General features: G+C 33.1%; 1 protein-coding gene across 2 annotated transcripts; it reads right to left on the bottom strand.

Annotated features, from left to right (window-relative positions):
* Positions 1-11: 11 nt before the first annotated feature.
* LOC106058129 (solute carrier family 49 member A3-like) lies at positions 12-23811 on the bottom strand. 2 transcript variants are annotated; one of them, XM_013215504.2, is made up of 11 exons: positions 23564-23811; positions 13119-13277; positions 11123-11339; positions 9271-9347; positions 8954-9088; positions 7506-7622; positions 3849-4001; positions 3221-3378; positions 2612-2736; positions 2388-2510; positions 12-1657 (listed from the first exon to the last, which is right to left on the bottom strand). In XM_013215504.2, exons 1-11 carry the CDS (start codon positions 23774-23776, stop codon positions 1632-1634), a joined length of 1503 nt encoding a protein of 500 aa, XP_013070958.2. In that variant the 5' UTR covers positions 23777-23811; the 3' UTR covers positions 12-1631. The 2 variants fall into 2 exon arrangements, with proteins under 2 accessions (XP_013070958.2, XP_013070959.2); XM_013215505.2 differs by having other exon boundaries at positions 12-2510; positions 13119-13255.
* Between the last annotated feature and the right edge of the window lie 174 nt (positions 23812-23985).

Genomic DNA, 23985 nt, shown 5'->3' with positions numbered 1-23985 from the left:
AATGGTGAATGTATGATTTAATTCACATTTAATGTTCTCAGACTATGCACCACAAATAAAAAAATTGTTCATGTCTTTAATTTTCTAAACATCATGTAAACACACAGTAATAGGAGCTTCTCATTGACTTTTCATGACCCCATTGGGGTCATAACCTTGAGTTGTGAAACATTGTAAATGTATATAATAAAAAAAAAATACATAGAAGTGAAATTTAACACATTCTGGCATAAACTGTAACAGTTTTTACATATTATTCACACAAAAAATAATTAATTAAATGTGATAAGAAAGATAAAAAAGAATGTCTTGTTTTCCACAAGCAACTCAATATAAGCATTGGCCTTGATTAATTAAGACAATTTTTTTTTTGAACAGAAAATGATTTAAAACAGATGTAAATGTTGTAATTTAAAACATGGCACCCACATTGTCAGAATGAGAAATATGAGTAAAGAATATTTTTTTTTACAATTCAATGGTATGCATTGAAGACATTAACTAAAAAATTGGCAGCATAAAAATAAATTTAAAATATACAAACATGACAAATACAAATTGTTATCAAATTTGATTGGATAACGCTTAGAATTAAACCTTCAGTATGTAACAATGGAATATGGCACATTGAAGTTATATTGGCCATGCCCTAGGTCACACATTAGAATCCCAGTGAAAACTCAGATTTTGAACTTTACAATGTTTAGGATGCATATGAGTTCACCCAACTCTACTGGGTACCTGACCAATGTTGGGGAAGTAAAAGCAGTTGGTCATTGTGCTGGCTACATGACACCCTCATCCGTGAGTCATATAAACATGTTAACATCATCTGATCCCAAAGTCTGAAAAGGGGTACCCTTTTACCAACCTTTTTGAAAATTATGTATAATAATTTCTGTAGCTGTTAATTCTTATGATTACAGAGAAAGTAAAAACTAATGTAAGGTCCATATGGAGCTATAAAATGGTTAACTGCTAAGGGCCAGTTTTTTTTTTTAAACAACAAAGTTTATGTGGCCAGCATAATGACCAGTCACCTAAGCTGTAGCCAGCATAATGACCTTACTGTGGCAAAATACCCTTTCAAAGCTAAGTCAACTGGCATATGATTTCAAGTAAAAATCCTTAAGCCTAATGCTTAACCAAGTAATCATGCCCTCATCCCTTACTTGAGCTAAATAAATAGAACAGATTGAAAGACATTTTAATCAAATGAAGAGCAACAACAAAAGTAACAGCAGTGGTTTCTCCTATTGAAAACACATTTATGCATTAAAAAGATCCAAGATGTTGAAAAGTACTAGAAGAAATAAAGTACACACATTAATGTAAATTATTATCATTATAATTAGTGCTGCCTAGAATTGTGTAAATAAAATATTTATAAACCTATTCATTAAAAAATGATTTAATTTTGGGAAAAATACTTTTCACATATGAGGCACACCTTTTTGTTTTTAGTACATAGTAAATACATGAAATGAGAATCAGTAAGAAAATTTAACAAACATCCTATAGTAAGCATAGCTATAAATTGGTTAACATCGGAATAAAGTTTATAAAGCACTGAAACCTGATTCCTTGAACCAGTTTTGTTAACAAAAAACAGAGTCTAATAAACAATACATTCAAAAATTTGGAAACCTGAAATTATCTGGAAAAGAAATATATAACGGTAACATCAAAATTAAATGTAAATATTAAATGAATAAATATGAATGTATATTTATATATTAGCTGATACCCAGGTTTTGCTCAAGTAAAAATTATAACTTTTTAATTTCCTCCCTCTAAAGGAAACAGTCCACATTTTAACACACTATCACTCTGTTCCTTAAATTAAAGTAGCTATAAAGGATGAAATATCTTTGTTCCTTTAATGTAATTTTGATCTATAGGGGCCTTTTATGCATATTTAATCCAAAGCCCTCACATTTCTTTAGCCCATCAGTTGTAGCCCATAAGAAAAATTCTTGGACCAATCAGTTTTAAATCTAGATCAGTCTAGATAAGAAACTTTCACTTAACCTTCTCCAGAGGAATAGACATATTCTTTTACAATTGGAGTGTATATTTAGTAGTTATATTAAAACTCCTTTTACAATTGCTTTTGTATAAATATTTTATTTATTGTATTATATTTTACAATAGCAATTTAATAATTGTGCAATTTTCATCATTGCAAACATGTAATTTATTAAAAACTTTTTTTTTTTGTAAAAAATGTGGCAAATTATTTTCATGAAATTATGTTGCAAGTTAGTTACATACTAAAAAAAAATTCAACAACATTTTCTCCATTTTTTTTTTATAAAATAAATAAAATGAGAATTATAATACTTAAAACTGTATACAAAACTAGTTAACAGCACTATGTAACTTGCCATTTAAAGTACTTTTAGCTTTGGCCATCATTTCAGCATTCATTCTTTTGTACTTTGCATGAAACAGTAAAGTGATCACAACACAATAGAAGACACCTAATCCATTGACCATGAGATTTGGTACTGAATTAAAAAAAAAAAAGAAGAAATTATGAAAACATGAAATTTTAAAGCGCTATGTTCAGTATTTTTTTTTAAAGTTTAAAAACAAAAAAAGAATTTACTTGTCCAATCCTGTGGGTCAAAACTACCGCCTTGTGGACAAGCTTTAGGTAAAGCTGCATCATGGGCAGAAAGAGGCTGGGCAATAAACTGTGCTATTAGCATTATAATAATACCTTGAATTTGCCTGTAAAATGTGCATACGATAATAAGGCGAAAAGCTAAAATGTTTGTAAAATGTTTTACATGTTTCAAATGTTCCTTCGGAGTTGAAGATAATCTACTTCCTACTAATCTACTTGTAAAACAAGTAAATATTGACAGTTAACATGTGTAACACCACTAAAAGGATACCCCAAAACCAAAGCTTTAAAAGTATAAATTACTATAAAAATATTAAAGCATACTTTAAACAAAAACGTAGTCTAATGAAATCGAAATACATTCCTTGTTCATATGCTAAAACAAACACCAAATTTAATTGCTATTGAAATGACAAGATAAGTACCTAATAAATCATTGGGAGAAAGACATCCTAATTTCTATATTTTTAAAGGAAGGCTCTTAAAATATAAAATAACCTAAATATTAAAGTAATATAAAAACATTCATAGCTTTCAGAATTTCAACTCAAGCAACAGAATAGAAGCTATGAAAAATGTGTTACATACCCAGACAGAAAAATGAGACCAGTACTGGTGGCTTCTGCTACAGGGTAAGTAATTTCAACTGCCATTTCCAAAGCAGTTGGATAAATGGCAAATCCAAAACAACCAAATAAGGCAATGCTTGCAGCAATTAGTACATCTTGACCTCTGAATCTAGCCAACTGTTTAGAGACAAAGAGGAATCATTTATTTCTTTTCATGAAACCATTTTTAAAATCTCATGTATCTATAAATCTATCTAGACATGTACACAGTTTGTCTAAAAAGTTTCTGAATTAACTAAGAAACATGTAGTTGTTTTTTTCTTCTTCAGATTAATGTTTCTTTATCTACATCATAATCTTTTACATCTTCCAGCCACCGCCCCAACCAGTCCATATAGTAAACCTTAATAGCATCTTTCCCTTAACTAATGATACACTCAGAGGACAGAGATTTTAATGAGATCAACTATATATACAACTATTTTATGGATTCTGTTCTATGAAAATTTTTAACTGACTAGTATTTAGAATACTACTCTAAAAACATTATGACACATGATTCAAATTTAAGGGCTTTAGACTATCAATTATTTTCTTTTCAGAGCAATCTAATAATATACTCTTAAAAGTAGACAAAAATTACTTACTTGAACAAAAGCTATACTAAACAAAGTACTCAAACAGAAACCAATTTTAGTAACTTCAGAAAATTTTTTTGTTTTGTCAGCAATGAGTCCAGCAACAAAAGCTCCTACTATTCCGAAAGCAATCATGAGAGCTCCGCTAAGTCCAGCAAAATTCTAGAGGGAAAAAAAAACAAACAAACTATTATTATAATTTATTTTCTAAGCATTATGGATAATGTATAGTGAGTAGCATTACTAGGTAATTGAAATTCATTCGAAGAACAAATTTCATATCACTTAAAGTAGGGAGCAGCTAAGCAACATCAACTTACAATTTTTTGCTGTAGTTTTTTTTTTATTATGACTTTACATTTACCAAAAACAAGCTTTGACAAAGGTATTCAAAAAGAAAAACTTAGACAAAGTATAATATAAAAAATTTCTTTTAACTATCAAAGTCCATAATTCTATCCCTCTTAGTTTTATATAGTTGTTTATTTTCCATTACTTTTTTTTTTATAGATAATAATTAATATTTTAATTAAATGTTATAAATAAAATTTTGTATCTATATATATAATTCTCTTCATGGCTCAACAGTTTGGACAAGAAGTAAAGATAATAATAAGTGAAAATTAAGAGTTTGTATTAGAAAATAAATTCGTCTTTGCATTCTATTCATTCTTGACTACGTACAGATTTACTTTACGAGCCTTGCGTGTAGCGAAGTCATACAGTATATCATAAGAATTCTGTTTCCTACATAGATCATAGGTATTGCATAATGCCGTTTTTTTTTATCGCGCGTAGGATTGGCATTTTCCATATTGAATGACACCCCAAATGACAATTTTTGTCTATATATTTCTGGAGATTTGTATGTTTTCAAAAGATTTTAATAATTTCCAGAGATTTCCAGGACTTTTTCATATATTTTGCAATTTCAGGAGATTTCCAGGATCTCCTGGTAAATCAGGAGGCCGCGGGAAATCTGTTATAAGTTATACCATGGTTTAATTTAATAATTTATACACCTAGAATAAGCGCGGGTCCTATGAAAGTGTGGGGACCACTGCGGTCGCATAGGTTGCAGTGGCCTAAGGCCTGCCCTGCAAAATAGCAGCGTAGCATTGACTAGTACATTTGTACTAGGTTAAGATTTTTGTTGTCTCAATTGGTAATGTTGTTATGATATAAAACCTTTAATTCTATAACTAACCATTCTGCCTAGGGATTGTTTTTAGACTTATTTTTAAAAAAGTTTTTTTTTGTAATTGTCCAGAACAAGCTATTTCAAATATATTTTTTATTTAATGATTTTCTCACCACTTGATAAGAAATATGTTTAGTAGCTAATCCTATAAACTAAAAGACTTTTTTTAAAGCTGTTTTCCTTAGCAAGCAAAAAAAAAAAGGTTTAGTGATGGTTGATAATAAAGTCCATGTGGCAGCATCCACTGATAGGTTGCCAGAGACAGTAGAGAAAAAGTAAATAAACTCAAGAAATTTAAAAGTGTAGTTGTTTATTTTTATTAATGTGGAACAAATGGTAATTTTAGAATTTCTGATAATTGTATAAAACAATAAGTAAAAGTATTGTAACTTTACTCTTTTCCTATTTTAACTCTTTATCTCTGTAATTATTTTTCCAAGTTCTGACAGAATTGCTCATTTTTCACATTCTACCCTGTTATGATAAAAAGTCAATAACATTTTTGTTTGTAAACAGAAAACGTTACTTTTGGTATAGAATTATAGGAAAAAGCATGCTCTTTTTATATAACACAAATTTAAAAAAACAAAAATTTAATTTAATGAGGTCAAACCAACGATGATATAATTAATTAGGAGAGAAAGAGTTAACCCTAATATGCACACCAACCCAGTAACATTCCAGTGATGCCCAACCTACAGCTCACAGGCCATATCCACCAGTGTCAGGATGTTCTCCTCTATCCACAGTACATAATGAAGCTGCTGATGCTTGGTTCCATTGGACTTCACAAAAGTTTGTGATGATGCAGTGTGTGATGTACATGTTGGAAATGTATATGGCCCCCTCATATTAAAGAGGTGGAGCACAACTGGTTTATTCTAATTAGTAATTTCTCTCACAGATCAATACTAAATTATCAAGAAAAAGTATTTAGAATTTTCATTACTTATTATTATTTGAAACAGTACTTTTATTTAAATACATTCTTCTTCTTCTTATTCTAGCCAGCTTTATTGCTGCTGAGCTGTGAGCTCTTTTGCAGACTGTGCCAAGGAAAAAAAGTGTGCTGTTTTCTTCAGTTGTTCAGCACTGCCGTACAGGGTGTTGGTTATGTTGGGCTGTAGTGGAAGTAGGGTCTGCCTAAGGTGGATTAGGGAGGGGCATTCAAAGAGGATATGGTTTAAGGTTTCATAAGGGTGGGCGCAGTGTCTGCAAAGGGGGAGTTGTGTGGAGTTTATTTTGTTCAGATGGTAATTTAATAGAGGTTTGTGTCCTGTTCTTAGTTGGAAAATTGTAGATTGTTCTTTGCGGGGGAGGAAGTTAATACTGTCCAGTTTGTTAGGCGTAGTCATTTCTTTTTACATGGCTCTGCCTGTTTTTCCTGATGCCCAGTGGTTGTGCCACTCCTCTTTGTGATTGTTGACTAACATTGAACTTAGGGTGAGGTAGCTTACAGGTCTGTCTGGTTGTTCTATAGATGAACCTGCCTTTGATAGCTTATCTGCCTTTTCATTTCCCATAATGCCAATGTGTCCAGGGATCCACTGTAGTGTGATATTGATATTTAATTTTGATATCATCTGGTGGATTATCACAATTAGTGTTGTCAACTCTCTTGGGCTGTTTGAGGTGTTGCTGTTAAGTGCTTGCAGAGTGGATTAGGAGTCTGTAAAGATTGCACTCCTTCATATAATTTGTTTTCCACTGTCTGTAGTGCTATGGTAATTGCCTCAATTTCGGCTTGAAAGTTTGAGCAGTAATCGCCACACGGTGCACTTATTTCAAAGTGTTTATTTTTAGGGAAGACCAGGAAGGCACCAAGACCAGCATTGATGGTGGCTTTGAAGGCCGATCCGTCGGTATATATATGGATAGCTGTTTTTGGATAGCTTTCAATTGTTTCGAGCGTGCCTACTTTGAGCTCTAGTGGATTTGATTCTTTTGTTAAGGTGTTATTTAGTAAATGTGTTTTAATGGTTGGTTGTCTATAGTTTAGTCCAGGCATTATGTTTGAAAATCTGGTAATTTTTTCTCTGTTATTGGGTAGGTGGTGTTTTAAGACTAGTTTGTCAGTAAGTTGGATCAGAGTTCTTTGCTTTTTTTTGGTTGTTTTTCCTATTTCTCTGTGTTAGTAGTTTATTAGTTTATTTATTTAAATATAACTATTATGTGTAATGTTTTTTAAAACTTAAATATATATATTTTTTTTTTTATCTTGTTTCAACTTGTAGTTAGTTCATAGCTTCAAACTATTATTAATGATTACTCAACTAAAACAAGTGTGTTATATTACTCAATGGCTGTGGAATTTTACTTTGTAATGTTCAACTGTAAAAAAAACTTAATTTATTAATATTAATTGTTACTGATATTAGAATATTAAACTAGAGGGGACAAATAATTTATATCATTTAGATTTGCTTCAAAAAAATGATTGCTTGTTTAAATATTGTTTTACTTACATTATCATAGTTTTGTGGACAAAGAATCTGTTCCAGAAATGTTGTATAAGCTGTAAACAGTGCCAGACCTCCGCCAACAGACAAAGTCAATAACCAGAACGCACCATTTTTTCTCAACTGAAAAGAAATATGTTCTTTTTTAAGTTCTGGTACAGTAAGGTTTCAGTACCATACCACAACATTAACAGTCTCAGGCATACACTACACTAAAAGTAAATACACAAATATAATCAAGAGAACAATCAAATCTATACACCATCAGCAACTATGTTATAATAAGGACATAACTTCTGTGGGTGCTTCATTTTCTAGTGCACTTTGTGAACATAATTCAGTAATATTTTATACATGACATACTAAAAAGCAGGAGACATGCTCTCCTGCAAGAATGTCAAAAAGCACATCAGAATGATATTAATACTAAAAAGAAAATGTGACAAAAAGATAGCATAAAAGAAAGTCCCTGGCTTCAAAAAAGAAAGGGTGTGTTTAACAAGTCAACAATTTTTTTTTCTTTTAACAGTTGCACCCATGGGTTTGCTTTCTTTAGATGGACAATATTTTTATTTCATAGCAGAAACCATGAATTAGATATATCCATCATATCAAATCTTGCAAAGGTAAAATTTCAATAACAAGGTTAAATGGCAAATTTTATTTAAAATGTGCTATTATAAATGATAAGAAACTTTTATCTATTTCATTTTTTCATTCTGTCATGCTAGTCTGCACACTCAGTCCAGTAAACAAAGTAGGTCAGAAAAGAGACAAATTAATTATTTTCTAGAAGTCCAGCGAAGTTGAGACCTTGATCAGTTTTTATGTTAACATTTACAATGGCCATTAGGAAAGACTTAGGTCAAGAATTATTATGGTTCCTGGAAAGGTCTGGAAAAGACTTCTAAAAAAAAAAAAAAAGAAATATCAAAGATATTGTTGGTTATTGCTAATCAATTCAAGCTGACAGTGGAGCTATGTTTATTCAATATTGAATTAATGCTTATACAGTTTCTATGTGATTTTTCATTGTGATTTATTTTTTCATGGTTTGGATGAAATAAAAATATTGTAAACGTTCATTTCCTGTGGATTACGTTCGAATGGATTAAACTTCAATCAAGTCAATATTGTATCACTTAAGTGTGTTATTAAAGGGGTCAATGAGAGAGACAAAAATAACTCAAATGATACAAATACCTCTACTCTAAAAGAATAATGTTTGTTATAACATGTTTCAGATGTTCCTTCAGAGTTGAATATAATCTACTTTCTAGTACAAACCTCCTGCAGGACACCGTGGAAAGCCAGCGGGCAGGGTATGAACCCTGGACCATAGAAACAACCAAAAGACTGTCCAGAGTGCATACTGGATGACTAGGCAGCCATCCTATGTAACATTGTTACAATTAGTATCGCAAAAAGATTATCTGACTAAAATCTTCTTTTACCTTTTTAATACCAATAAAAAATGGTTCCGACTGAGATGCTGCACTAGGACTTGGTGGAGTTGGGGGGATAGATTTTCTAACAAATATCATTGACATCAGTACACCTAGTAAGCTTATTGCACTACAAATCCATAGCTGAAAATGGAGATAAGTGGAAGTCAGTAAGCAATAATATATCACAATATGAAGTAAACAGATCAATTTAATTTCAACTAAAAGGATATAAAAAAGCATATTCTTAAAACTATTTAGAAAAATTTACTTTTATACAGCTGATGTATAAGAATACCATATCATTCAAATAATTTTAAACTCACCAAAATTGATATGTCATTTTTATCTTTTACTATATATGGAGACATCAAGTTTGCAGCCAGAATTCCTAAAGGATTTGCTGAAACAAATAATGTATTTGCCCAAACTTACTTTCAGACCTGGTCAGGATTTAACTAAAGGACTTTAATTAAATATATGATTTCACTTGAATACTGTCAAGTGCTATTGAATGATTCAGACAAATCTGGTAATTGACAAATAACATCCGCCGAGCTATTGGAGCTGTCGTTTATATGCAGTGGGCGCCTTCACATTGCGGCGTGAAGGGCAATGAAACGGCAGACGCCCTCGCAAGGGAGGGTGCAATGGCAGCCACACACCTCGAAGCACCAAGCACGTACTTACAAGCAACGGCACAAATCCGAGCACTCATTCATGAGAAGTGGTTAAAGTCCTGGGAGGAATCCGACAGAGCACGTGGTGTCTGGCAGCGCATGCGTCACCCAGATCGCGACGATCCATGGTGGCGACTGAGGAGGTCAGAGCAGTCAATAGTTGCGCAGTGCAGGACGGAACACTGTCCTATTGGGGCATACTTTGCCCGGTTCCGCACTAACTTTGACTCCCGATGCCGTCACTGTGGAGAGAGCGTCGAAACAGTGTCGCATGTCTTGTACGAGTGTCCCCAGCTCCGCGAGCTAAGGGGGGACTTGCCTGTGCAGTCACTCGACTTGTATGGTAGCTATGAGGCACTACGCCGGACGGCTAAGTTTCTTGCCAGAGCACTACGGGAGGACTAGTCCTTCCTGCTCTGATTTTTCAATAGGAGTTCATCTCAGGTAATTGACAAAATTTGTGGATATTTCTTGAGATAAATAAATAATAGAAAAAATAAGCTACTAAAACTATACATATACTCAACGATCATGTTGGTCTAAAACATAGAAAACTTCTTCTAAATCAAGGGTTCAAAAGTTAGATTTTAATTCCTGCTTGTTTATATTTATTACATTTGTAAATTTAGGATGAAATTACTGCCCAATTATCAGTGATCTTAAGTTGGAGAGTAAGATTTATCTTATGCCTTAAATAAGTTTTTATTAGAAATAAAACTTAGAAGGCATAGGTATGAGGAATTTTAAGACTAATATTATGACATTAATAATAAGGAAGCATTTACTACAATTAGGAATTTAGGGTTAAAAAATGAAAGTGTTTACAGATATTAACAACACCATTCATTTAAAAGCTAAATAAGCAATTTCTGTCCAACATATACCAACCATAAATATATATTGTCCACCAGAGTTCTAATTAAATTTTCTTTCTGTCTTCTGCGCCTGTCTATAATAAGTGTTTTCCTTTGGGTCTCAAATGTGTGTACCGCAGCCCTTGTGAGAGTTCTCCAACTGTCTTTCAGAGTCCATCTGCTGCCAGCTATTTCCCTCTATGCCAGTGAGAGCGAAATGTCGCCTACTTTGATCTTTATAGTTGCTTACGGGGGCACCTCTGTTATGCCGTCCTCCTTTAAGCTCGCCAAAGAAGATCGCATTTGGCATGTGGTTGTCTCCCATAAGGGATAGGTGTTTGACCAAGCACAGCTGTCGAATGGTAATTAGTGCTTCTTTACTGTCCAGAGCAGCCTCTAGTAGAACATAATTATTTGTAATGGAGTCTTGCCATCTTTGATGTAAGAGTTAAAGGAGCTTTGATAGATCACCCATGTCTCTGAGCCTTACAAAAGTGTGATGAGAACCACTGCTTTATAAACATTTATTTTTTTTTTGCTAGGTGAATAGACCTATTCCACCACACTCTCAGTTTAAGGTGACCAAAAGCATATTAATTAAGCATATTTTCTACTTAGTTATTTGTTTATTAATAGATACTCACACATGCTAGCCACTGTAGTTGCTAGAGCTCTCTGGCTATCAGCAAACCAAAGTGCTGCTACTTTAGCAGGAGTAAACATTATGAAGGTTTGACCACATGCTGCAACTATCTGTCCAGTGAGAAGAACTGGATATTTGCTTTCAGTAGAGACGAAGTTAAAAATGGTAATGTTACGCAACAAACAGCCAATTAAGTTGAGCCATGCCGCAAAGATAATCTAAGAGTACAAAATATGATTATAATATGATTATAAAGATTAAATTTAGAATTAAATTATGTAAAAATATTTTGTACATTAGGCATTAATATATATATATATATCACAATTAATGATCTTGAGATCTTGATGTTAAAGAGCTGGATGTTGCAGTTTGTAAGTTTCTCTCTTGTTAGTTGAGCTTGTTGATGATCTTTGCCAAATTATCAGGGGTGCTAGTATCTTATAACTGTGGTGCAGAGGATTATGTAGATGTATATCTCCAGATCTAAATACTATCTAAGAGATTGAATAAGTGAAGATCCTTTTTAAATCTAATACAGAACTTTAATTTATCAACTGAGAATCACTAAACATGTAATACAGTATTTACAATAGTAAACAGTATCAGATGAATAACTTCATACATAGTTCAATCATGAATACCTTCAGATTTCTACTAGATTTCTATCAAGTGTCAAAAAATGAATGTCAGGTGCCATATTATGTCATGGGAAATTCCGAGGTTGACCTTAACCTAGACTTTGGTTTATTTTAAATTGATACATAATATTTAAATTGCTATGTGACAATATATTATATTGGCTTTGAGAAAGGTTACCAATGACTAATTATTTTCAAGCTATGTCTATCAGAACAAATGATATAAGAAATAGTAAATAGTGTATACTCTTCTTTACATCATTGCTACTTTATTTTTCTTAGAGCTGGCAACAGTATATATGAATTGGCCTTAAATATGTGTGTTATATAATAATAACCACTAAAATATATCACATTCATGAATACCTTCAGATTTCTACTAGATTTCTATCAAGTGTCAAAAAATGAATGTCAGGTGCCATATTATGTCATGGGAAATTCCGAGGTTGACCTTAACCTAGACTTTGGTTTATTTTAAATTGATACATAATATTTAAATTGCTATGTGACAATATATTATATTGGCTTTGAGAAAGGTTACCAATGACTAATTATTTTCAAGCTATGTCTATCAGAACAAATGATATAAGAAATAGTAAATAGTGTATACTCTTCTTTACATCATTGCTACTTTATTTTTCTTAGAGCTGGCAACAGTATATATGAATTGGCCTTAAATATGTGTGTTATATAATAATAACCACTAAAATATATCACATTCAAGACCTCCCCCCCCCCCCCCCCCCCAAAAAAAAAAAAAGCATGATCAGAAAGGAACAATCGGATAGGATAAATATCAGGAGAAGAATTAATTGGATTTTAGCACAATGTACAAGAAAACTGAATGGTTTGACAATGAAATCAAAAAGAGTGTAAAGTAAAAGAAATAAACAAGGAGTAAATGGAAATTTAAAAAATATTAATACAAGAGATATGCAGGCTTACAATAACGTTAGAAGAAAAGATATTAAAACATACAGAAATAAAACAATTTAAAAGAGAAATGGATTCATTATTAAAAAAAACAAACTCCTAGTAAGAAAGGAAGAAATACAATGTGTATCTCACTAAAGAATAACTAAGATAAAAGAGTAGAGGTGGAGAATTAAGTACTAGAATTGTAAGAAGAATGTTAAGTGTAGATACTAATTACAGAGAGCAAACACATGTTTAATTATGTACTACCTATGGAGGACCAGATCCCATTATAAACAAACACACTAGCAACAACAAACTTTCAAAGAAATAATATTAATATCAACTAAGCTTTATAAAGGTATTGAAATGAAAACATACTAATTTCATTAAAAACTGTGTAAACAGCAGCAGATATCAAAATCTAACATTAATACTTACACTAGCACGTAAACCAATAGTATCTAGCATCCAGGAAGCAAAAAATCCACTAGGAACAGAAGCCACTAAAAATACCAAGGACAACCAGTTCACTTCCATTATGGATTTTTTGTAGTAATGAGCTGTCTTGTCTGTCACTGGAGAGAAAATGATCCAAATCTGAAGTAATTAAAACAAACAGAAATTAGTTTATTATTTAATTATGTAAAATATCCAGTAAAATGGTGAGGAGCAAGACAATCTGATTAAAAAATAACCTTCATAACTATGTTGAAATTTAAGTTTTGTGTTAAATTACTTTTCACTTTTTTATATATTTTTTTTTTTGAAAATTAAAATTGATATGGGGATCCCTGAACAATGTCCTTAACATTATTTAGTGCATCATGAAAATCCATTTTTTCATTTTTCTGAGTTAATTAAATTGTTTTTGCAAATCATTTGTCATTGCATTCTAGGAATTTCAACACTGAATAACCCAATAGAGCATACAATCAATTTAAACATGCACTATTAGATAACCAACTTACTTCTTTGTGTAGTAAACAATTCTAGTTTTCATTTTCCAAACAAAGCAAATAATCTCTCCTTGTAGGCATTCCTTTTGATTTCATTTATTGCTCTAATTTATTGATCCATGCAAATGTTCACTAAGATTTTTTGCCGCTGATGTTGATGAATGTACAGCTTGTTTTAAGTTAAGTATGACAGAAAGCACCTTGATATCTTACTACTATTACTAAATTTTATTAGTCAAGGGTTTAGCTTTTACATCAAAAGATCTTTTAAATTCAGAAAATAAACTTTCACTTTTCCTAATGTTTTCCAAACATTTAAAAAATAAAAATTCTTGGCAAAATTTTTCTTTTTTTTTACAAATGTTACATAAGGTAAAGTAATGATTTGTTTCCAGGTAAAGTGGAATTGTCCGCTATATATACAAATTCTGATGTTTCATGGTACTCACATAATATTTTATATGCAATGAGCCTTTTCCACAATCCTTTATTGTACTGTATTACTGCTCAGTGGAATTTCTTTTTATGATGTCAAAATCTGTTTCGTGCAACACATAACACACTACCACACAACTAGTACTCTGGACTTTACAATCAATAAAGAAATGTTATAAGAAGAATGAAGTCCATCAACATGTTTCTCAGATGTTGTTTCTGTGAGTTGTTGCAGCGACAGTGTTTTAAAATATTTTCTTTGTTTGAAAAAAAAAGTACCTTTTTTGCTACTATGGAAATTTTTTAAATGTTTCTTGAGCATACTTGAGTTTGGATTATTAAAGGTTTCATTGATCGTTTGAAATTTTTATTACATATTTAAAGTAATCATTTGACGGTTGGGACCCCGGCTTTTGATCTCAAGTTAGCAACTGTTTTGTCCAGCAGTATGGTATGCTAACGAACTGCTGCCATACCTCTCCAGCGCTCTCTTAAGTTTTTAATTTTCTTTATCATGCTCTCAGTTCACCATTAAAGTATGGTTTAATTATGATAATCTGCCTAAACTACTCAGAAAATAGTTTGACTTTTCTTTTTACACCATATGAGATATTTTAAAGAATTATAGGCATGTGTATGGAGTTAAAAGATTTTTTTAGTTGCATACTAGGTCTACTGATCTTGACCTATGTTATGTTGTTTTTAAAATCACATGATGTATAGCTGCGCTGTTCTGATGTAAGTAACCTTACATACTTTTCAATCTATGGTGCAGATCACTCAGCCACCAAGCTCCCATGTTTCTAATGTAACCATGAGTAAATGTTAATACTAAAAGTAAATACTACTAATAATAACTAATAGTAATATTCTATATAGTTAGTTATACACGTAAATATATTGATCTAGAATTAGATCTAGATCTAGTCTAGGTCCATATTTTGAATTTAATAAACCATTTGATTTGATTTAATTGTCATTGTAAATTAGCTTTCACTTTAGATTTAGACTTAACTTAGGCATTGTAAACCTTAAACTAGATTTAGACTAGACCCCTTTAAAAACTAAAATCAACAACAGTCATCATGAAATTGCTCTGGCTATTTATCCTAATAATTACTAAATACACACTAGCTGAACACAGAACTAGATCTACCTTAGTCAACACTAAACTTAAAAAGGAAACAACAGTCATAATCAATCACCACACTTTAGATCAATGCAACTTCAAAAATAACCTAACAAACACATCCATAACATTAAAGAAGATTACCCATCACAAATGGAAGTTCTCAATCAGACACAGCAGAAATAAATACCTATCACTGTTAATATTAATAGCAGGAGATGTAGAGTCAAATCCAGGGCCTAGATCTAAAGATAGATGCAACATCTGCAAAAAAGTATGCACCATGAAACAGAAAGCCATTCTATGTGACACCTGCGATGAATGGTACCATGCATCATGTCTCCATATGAAAACACCTGTGTATTATGCCTTAGGCAACAAAGACGCATCATGGCACTGTGTACTGTGTGGGTTACCTCAGTTTACATCAGGACTGTTTGATTCCTTTGATGCAGACAATTCTAACCCATACAACATCCTAAACACCATCCCAAACCAAACTCACCAACCACTAGCCAGATCCACTCCTGTTAAACCTAAATCTACTAAAATTAATACAACAGCCTCACTAAACAAACCTACTAAAGAAGTAATACCAAAATACCTTAAAACCTTAGTAATAAATTTTCAAAGCATTAGGAACAAAATAACAGACTTAGAAGTTTTATTAGAATGTGAGAAACCAGACATAATTGCAGGAACAGAAACTTGGCTACATCCTGAAATTTATAATGCAAAATTTTCAATAGTAATTATGAAATTTTTAGAAAAGATAGGGCTGATAATCATGGAGGAGTTCTTTTAGCAATAAAAAACACTCTTATAGCAGAAGAAATTACCTTACCTAACTCAAAAAATATAGAATCAACATTTTGTAAAATTAATACCACCTCAACATCCCTAATAATAGGCAGCATTTACAGACCACCAAATTCTAGTTTAGAATACATGCAGGAACTATGTAATCAGATTACTACACTTAAAGAGACAAATAAAAATGCAGTTTTTTGGATTATGGGTGATTTCAACCTACCTGATATAAATTGGAAAACACTAACCATAGATAAACACCAAAACCTTAAGGACATAAATGAGCTTTTCATAGAAACTTTACACAACCTAAGTTTAGATCAAATCATTAAAAAGCCAACTAGATTAAACAACACATTAGATCTCTTCTTAACCAACAGACCTGGATTAGTAGTTGATTATGATATTATCCCTGGTCTATCAGACCATGAGATCATAAAAATACACAGTCAGATAAAAGCAGTAGCCAATACAAAACCCAAAAGAAAAATCTGGAATAAATGTAACCTAACACAACTACACCAAGCTGCATTAAACTTTCAACAAACATTCTTATTAGAAAAAGACATTAACCAACCAGTCGATGACCTCTGGAATTTCATTAAAAACCATCTTAAAGCATTATAGAAAATCATATACCAACTAAATACACATCAAACAAAATAAATAAATGCTGGTTTAATAATAGACTAAAGAAGCTTTGTAAACAGAAGGAAAACCTATATAGAAAATTTAAAGAAACTAATGCAGAAAGAGTTTACAAAAAGTATATAAAAATTAAACACTTAACCTAAAAGTAAGCAGACAGTTGCAGAGTGAATACATAAACAATGTAACATCTAAAGGTAACAAAAACCTATGGTCATACATTAAGTCTAAGAAAATGGAAACAACAGGCATAGCGCCATTAAAAGATGAACATAACATAATACATAATGATAATGAAGCTAAAGCAAACATCCTAAACAAATACTTTGCATCAGCATTCTCAGCCCCAGGAGACAAAGACATATTACTGAATTTGAACCAAGTAGACAACATAGAAGATATAGTAGTACAAGAAAATGGAATTCAAAAACTATTAGCCAACACCAAACCATATAAAGCATCTGGACCTGATGGTATTCCAGCTAGATTACTCAAAGAACTAAACAATGAGCTAGCCCCAGTGTTCAAAATACTCTTTCAGGCTTCACTTAACCAGGGCAGAGTACCAAAGGACTGGAAAGAAGCTAATGTCACCCCCCTATTTAAAAAAAGAGAAAAATCTGACCCAGGAAACTACATACCAGTATCACTTACCAACATCACATGTAAAATCCTAGAACACATAATATGTAGCAACATCATAAACCACTTAGACAAACATAATGTCCTCACACCATACCAACATGGCTTTAGGAAATATAGATCATGTGAAACACGGCTAATAGGACTAATTGATGATTTTTCAAAAGGTTTAGATAATAGTGAACAAATAGATGCTATTTTACTAGATTTTTCTAAGGCTTTTGACAAAGTTCACCACCATAGTTTGCTTAAAAAACTAAAATATTTCGGCAATAATGGTCCACTGCATCAGTGGATTAAAGATTTTCTGATAGGGAGAGAACAAACTGTAATAATATAAATGGCTCTAAATCAACACAGATAACAGTAAACTCAGGTGTACCTCAAGGAACAGTCTTGGGTCCACTACTATTTTTAATTTACATAGATGATTTACCAAATTGCATTACTTCAGGAACAAAAGTCAGATTATTTGCAGACGATTGCATAATATATAGAACAATAAAAACAACACAAGACACAGATATTTTACAAAGAGAATTAGATGAATTACAGAAATGGGAATCAAATTGGAGCATGTCTTTCCACCCAGAAAAATGTCAGTTGTTAAGAGTAACAAAAAAAAAAAAAAACAAATTAATTCCACTTATCTTATTCATGGCAAACCAGTAACACAGACTAAAAACGCAAAATACCTAGGTGTTAAAATAAATGAAAAACTGTCATGGAAACCACATATTGATGAAACTACAAAAAAATCAAACAAAGCATTAGGATTTATTAAAAGAAATTTCTATAAATCAAATAAGAACATAAAACTAAAATGTTATTTAACCTTAGTTAGACCAATAATAGAATATGCATCCTCCGTTTGGGACCCCTCAAGAAAACATTAAGAAACTGGAACAGAGCAGTGAGATTCATAACAAACCAATGTTCATATTTGGCTAGAGTAACACCTTTAGTAAAATCACTAAATTTAGAAAGCCTTCAGGACAGAAGGCTCAAAGGTAAGGTAGCAATCATACATAAAACACTGAACCATAATCTTCAAATACAAAAACAAAATTTAATAAAATACTCTGAAAGACACAGAGATAAAGGCACATTCCTCGTCCCATATGCTAGGACAAATTTGTACAAATACTCCTTCTTCCCTAGTGCTATTAGAGCATGGAATGGGTTGCCTGAGCTAGCCAGGAAAACCAGTGACTTGGCAGAATTTAAGTCATTGGTTAATATGCATGACTAAATGCATGACGCGTAGGACGTAATCATCTTCTTTTTTGAAGTAACGTCTGTATTATATAAGATAAGATAAGATAAATGTGGTTGGGTGGTTTGGCTGTGTGAGCTGAATAAGCCTACATTCTGAAGTAGTTGAGGTTATACATAGGCCCAGTGGTGTGAAAGTAGAGGAGGAGAAGTACAAGTTAGAGCTAGATGGGTGACAGAAAGACGTGTATTCTTAGAATGACTTCTATCTTGAATTATTATCATTATTTCAATTTGTTTCTTCATATAGGCCTATCTACATTAGAGTTGAAAGCTGTTTATTTTTATTTGTTTAGTTTGTTAATAAAATTTGCATTCCACTTTGTTTCTTAAATTTGTTCAAGTTTTATTCAAGTTTTAGCCAAAATCAAGAATTTAATGGGCCAACTGTAACAAAAACCTGTAGGCCCTAATTTTTTTTTAACAACTTTAGACTATAAGAAGTCAAAGTAATAAAAATCAAAACAGAGTCTATGACAAAAAAAGACTGTAGTAGACTAGTTGAATGTTGATCTGTAGCATAACATGCCAAGCTAGGCCTAAATCTGTGTAGATCTAGTAATAAAAACCTAGTCTAGTTTTTTTGTTATCTTAGAATTCTTTTATTAGCATGTTACAGGTACTTTTCATTGATATCAGTAGCCTACAAATATTCTTTAAATACTTTATCTATAAAAAGTTTCTCCCAACATATGGACAAAAGGCTCACTAATGAAAGAGATCAAGGGATGGCCCAGAAATTAGAGCTAAAGAGATTTGGAGGCAGATGTCAATCAAATGAGCATGAAATAAGGACACTTGGAAAGACTCACTCAAAACCGAGACACTTCAAGGAAGCTGGTTGCTGGCCTATGCCCCATACGGGACTCAGAAGCAGAATCTGCATCCTGTTTTGAGTACAACTATTTGTGCAGAATTGTTCTGAATTGAGACCAATCATCTGAATTCACTGCAGCTAAGCAATTTTGTCACTGGATATACCTGATAGAAAGGCAATGCAGTAATAAAGGTGGAAGATCAGGGATACCACAGCAAGCTTTTTGTTGACTCTATCGTCAAATTTTGTCGAATGTAACCTTATCTGCGCAGTTGTAGATAGACTCTTGCAGATTTAACTTTTGTGATTCAAGTAAAAATCTTCAAACTTATAATCAGACATTTTTTTCCACAGCTTGTAGAGCAGGGGTCTCAAACACGTGTCCCACGGGCCAGAAACAAATTTGTGTGGCCCGCGGCCAGGTCCGCGAATTAAACAAAAATTGATGACATTTACAATGACCACTGCAAGCGAAGATTCTGTGAAGGCAAGCTTTGTTGTTAGCCAGATGGCATCACGACCATTCACTGAAGGCCAGTTTGTAAAAAAGTGTATGCTACAGGCATGTGAAATTATCTACCCCGAGAAAAAGAAACTCTTCGAAGGCATAAGTTTGTCTGCGATCACAGTTGCAAGCAGGATCACCGAGTCAGCGACTAATGTTCAACAGCAACTGATTGTAGCATACCCATATTCCATTGCACTGGACGAGTCTACTGGTGTAACAGACACCGCATACTGTGCTGTATTTATTCGTGGGGTCGACGAAAACTTGAACATTGTTGAAGAGCTATTGGATTTACTACCCATGAAAAGAACGACGAATGTACTCGACGTGTTTCAAGAACTGGAAGCTTGTATTGATAGGTGTGGGCTACCGTGGGAAAAACTTTTTTCAGTGGCTACGGAAGGTGCACCAGCAATGTGTTCAGAGAAGGTTGGTGTTGTTGGATTAATGGTAGAGAAACGGTTTCAGCTCAGCTTGGCGGGACCTTTAGCAGCCATACACTGCATTCTGCACCGAGAAGCACTCTGTGGCAAAAGTCTACAAATGAAGAACGTGATGGTGTCTACTGGTGTAACAGACACCGCATACTGTGCTGTATTTATTCGTGGGGTCGACGAAAACTTGAACATTGTTGAAGAGCTATTGGATTTACTACCCATGAAAAGAAGGTGCACCAGCAATGTGTTCAGAGAAGGTTGGTGTTGTTGGATTAATGGTAGAGAAACGGTTTCAGCTCAGCTTGGCGGGACCTTTAGCAGCCATACACTGCATTCTGCACCGAGAAGCACTCTGTGGCAAAAGTCTACAAATGAAGAACGTGATGGATGTTGTCGTGAAGACGGTGAACTTCATACGTGCACGGGGTCTCAACCACAGACAGTTTGTGTCATTTCCAGCTGATTTAGAAACGGAATACGGTGAGTTGCTTTATCATACGGAAGTCAGATGGTTGAATCGTGGAAAAGTTCTGCAGAGATTTTTTGAACTGAGATGGGAAATAGCATTGTTCATGGCAATGAAAGACAGAGACATAGCTCAGCTCAGTGACCCATTGTTTTGTCGGATCTTGCTTTTCTTACTGACATCACGCAACATCTCAATGCACTCAATTCACAACAACAGGGCACAAAGCAGCTGTTTACCGTGATGTTTTACCGCATCAAATCATTAAGATACAAGATGACTTTGTGGGCCACTCAGCTGGCAGATCGAAACCTGGCTCATTTGTTTTTTCTACAGAGCATTACGGTTGAACCACAGCGCCTGAAAGACTATGAGACATCCTCTCCAGACTACTGGAAGATTTGGAACACCGCTTTCATCAATTCACTGCTCTCGAACCACAGTTTTTCCTTGTTGCCACTCCGTTCGCATTTGAAGTGAAAAACGTTCCAGAGGAAGTCCAGATGGAACTACTGGACCTGCAGTGTGACACTGTTCTGAAGCAAAAATACGCTGATGTTGGTGTTCCAGATTTCTACCAGTTTCTTCCCAGAGAGAAGTTTCCACACTAATTCTGTGCAGCTGCTAGAATTCTAGCGATGTTTGGGAGCACGTACGTTTGCGAACTGTTTTTTTTCAAGATTGAAGATAAAAAAACAGCATTACGATCAAGACTAACTGATAAGCATTTGAGAGCAACCTTGCGGCTTGCCACTACACGCGACCTTAGGCTTAAAGTTGATGGTCTGGTCTCTGCCAAACACTCTCATATGAGTGGACAGAAACATGAGTGATGAGCCATCTGCAGTAAGCCTAGTAATTATAGTTGTATTTTGGGGGGAAACTACAGTTTCTGCTTTTTAATTAGTGACAGAGACAACGTCAACTTATTTTAGTAAACTGAACTGCCTGTGTATGTAATAAACTACACTAAATGTAATTAATAATTATAAAATTTTTAATTTAGCATTTAACTGCAGTGACAGTAGTGTTCATACAATTTAATGAAAAAACATTATCTTTTTGTGGTGTGGCCCGCTGAATGGTTGTTACTTTCCACTGTGGCCCACATTCTGAAATGAGTTTGAGACCCCTGTTGTAGAGGAACGTCTTTTCTTTGGAATAACCCATAGATATTGTCATAAAAATATCAGTTTATAGGCTAAAGCGATTCCTTTTTTTATGACATGCGTAGGCCTAAATACAAGTCTGCCAAAGCTGAGTAGAAAATAGTTGCTGATATCAGCCAAGTTGTGAGAGCAAAGAGGTACCTAATCTAGAAGTAGAAAATGAATAATCTATTTTACACAAATTTAGGCCTACTAGATCTAGCAAAAATCTAAATAGGCCAACTAAGTTACTTATTTAGATCTATTGTCTAGTTTAAATATATAGACACAAGACTTGAAATAACACCCCTACAAACATAGCCTATAATTGTTTTTTTTTACCTAAGTATGATAGTTAATGAAGACTTAATAGTACTGTAGCATTTCATATATATATAAATAAATCCAGATTAAGATCGTATTTTGGAAGAAAATTGAACAACCAAAACAACAAGCATTGACCAATTAAAAACAAAACTTAAAGAGAAACATATTTATGAAACTTATTTATTTTATTTAAAAAATTGATTAATACCATAAAAAATTTTATTAGGACAAAAAAACAATGTAGGTCTTTAAGACAGTAAAGTACATCAAGCTTAGATGTCAAAGAACAAAAATGTATAAATTTGTAAATATCAAATTGAAAAACTCAACAATAAAAACACAATTATATTTACTTATATGTTATATATATTAACTGTTAGAACTAAATCTAAACCTAGAATTTCAGATAAAAAATCTAATGATTGGGCTACATCTATAACAGAAGGCTTACTTGATGTTGTACTACCAACAGCGCTACCTGATGGTAGTAACTGCATGACATAGTGACCGCAAGGATAGACCTGCCACTTGTGTATATCATTCTCCAAACGGGACCCTTACATCAAACGATTACGACCCATACTGACATAGCTATACTTCAAATATTTATTTATGATAGCATCGATAATGGCAAATAATGCTTTTATTATTACAAAGCTTCTAGACAATCTACATACTCCTGAATGTTAAATCATAAACTTATATAGTGTAGAGATGTATGTCTAATCTGCATCTGTATAATTTGTACTGTTCAGCAAATAGGTTGCGTGTTTCTGTATGCGTCAGATTACTTGCGAGTTCTTGGCTACAAACATGCAGACAAATAACATTACTCCACAAATAGAGTGAACAACCAGCAGGCGTATGAAGAAGTATAACTGTTTAATTCATAACGGGAGCAGTCTAGTCTCTATCTTGTACGATGTTACCTCTACGAAAGCCTAGACTCAACTGTCTCTTTAATCTATCTAAGCTACAGTCTCATTTTGAATTCATTTTATCACAATTATGCATTCACTATACAGACTATTGACTATAGTCAAGTATACTCATAGTCTATAGTATTATTAGTCACCTGCCTAAAGTTAAAGTGCGTCTCTACAATATAGTATTATTCTATTATATAGTCACAATATAGACTATATAGTCAATCATAGTGTCACATAGACATAGGGTCATAGACTTTTAGTTTCTTAGTCTTAAACATTATTTAGATCTAGTAATTTAGTCAGTGTAAATAGAATACTGAATACTCAGGCAGTGATTGAATAGTAAATTGACTCACCAGAGCGTTTGTAAAATTGATAAGAGCTATAATAAATAAAAGAAGCCATCTCTGCTTGTATACTCTGAAGCCAGAAGGATCTTTGAGATACTGATAATGGCGATCTAATACATTCTCAGTGATAATAACAGGAGTACTTTCCTGCACTAATGTTACATGCAAAACATCATTATCACTAGCCCCAGTTTCAGTACCTCCTGTATCCATTATCATATAACAGCCATTTGTTTGATCATGTGATTTGATCATGTGATATAAACAATCTACCAGGTGGTGGTTCTCTCAACCCTTTTAGAGTCTATATCAGCGGTTCTCAACCTTTTAGTCTTGGCGACCCCTTTTTGCAACCCCCACTCTGTCGCAACCCCCCCCCCGGCACACACACACACAGCAATAGAAGAATGGACAAAAACATTCCATTT

This window comes from Biomphalaria glabrata, chromosome 1 (assembly GCF_947242115.1).
Source record: "Biomphalaria glabrata chromosome 1, xgBioGlab47.1, whole genome shotgun sequence".
Lineage (NCBI taxonomy): Eukaryota > Metazoa > Mollusca > Gastropoda > Planorbidae > Biomphalaria > Biomphalaria glabrata.
The sequence above is the reverse complement of the archived record's forward strand: the minus strand, read 5'-3'. Positions and strand labels throughout refer to the sequence as shown.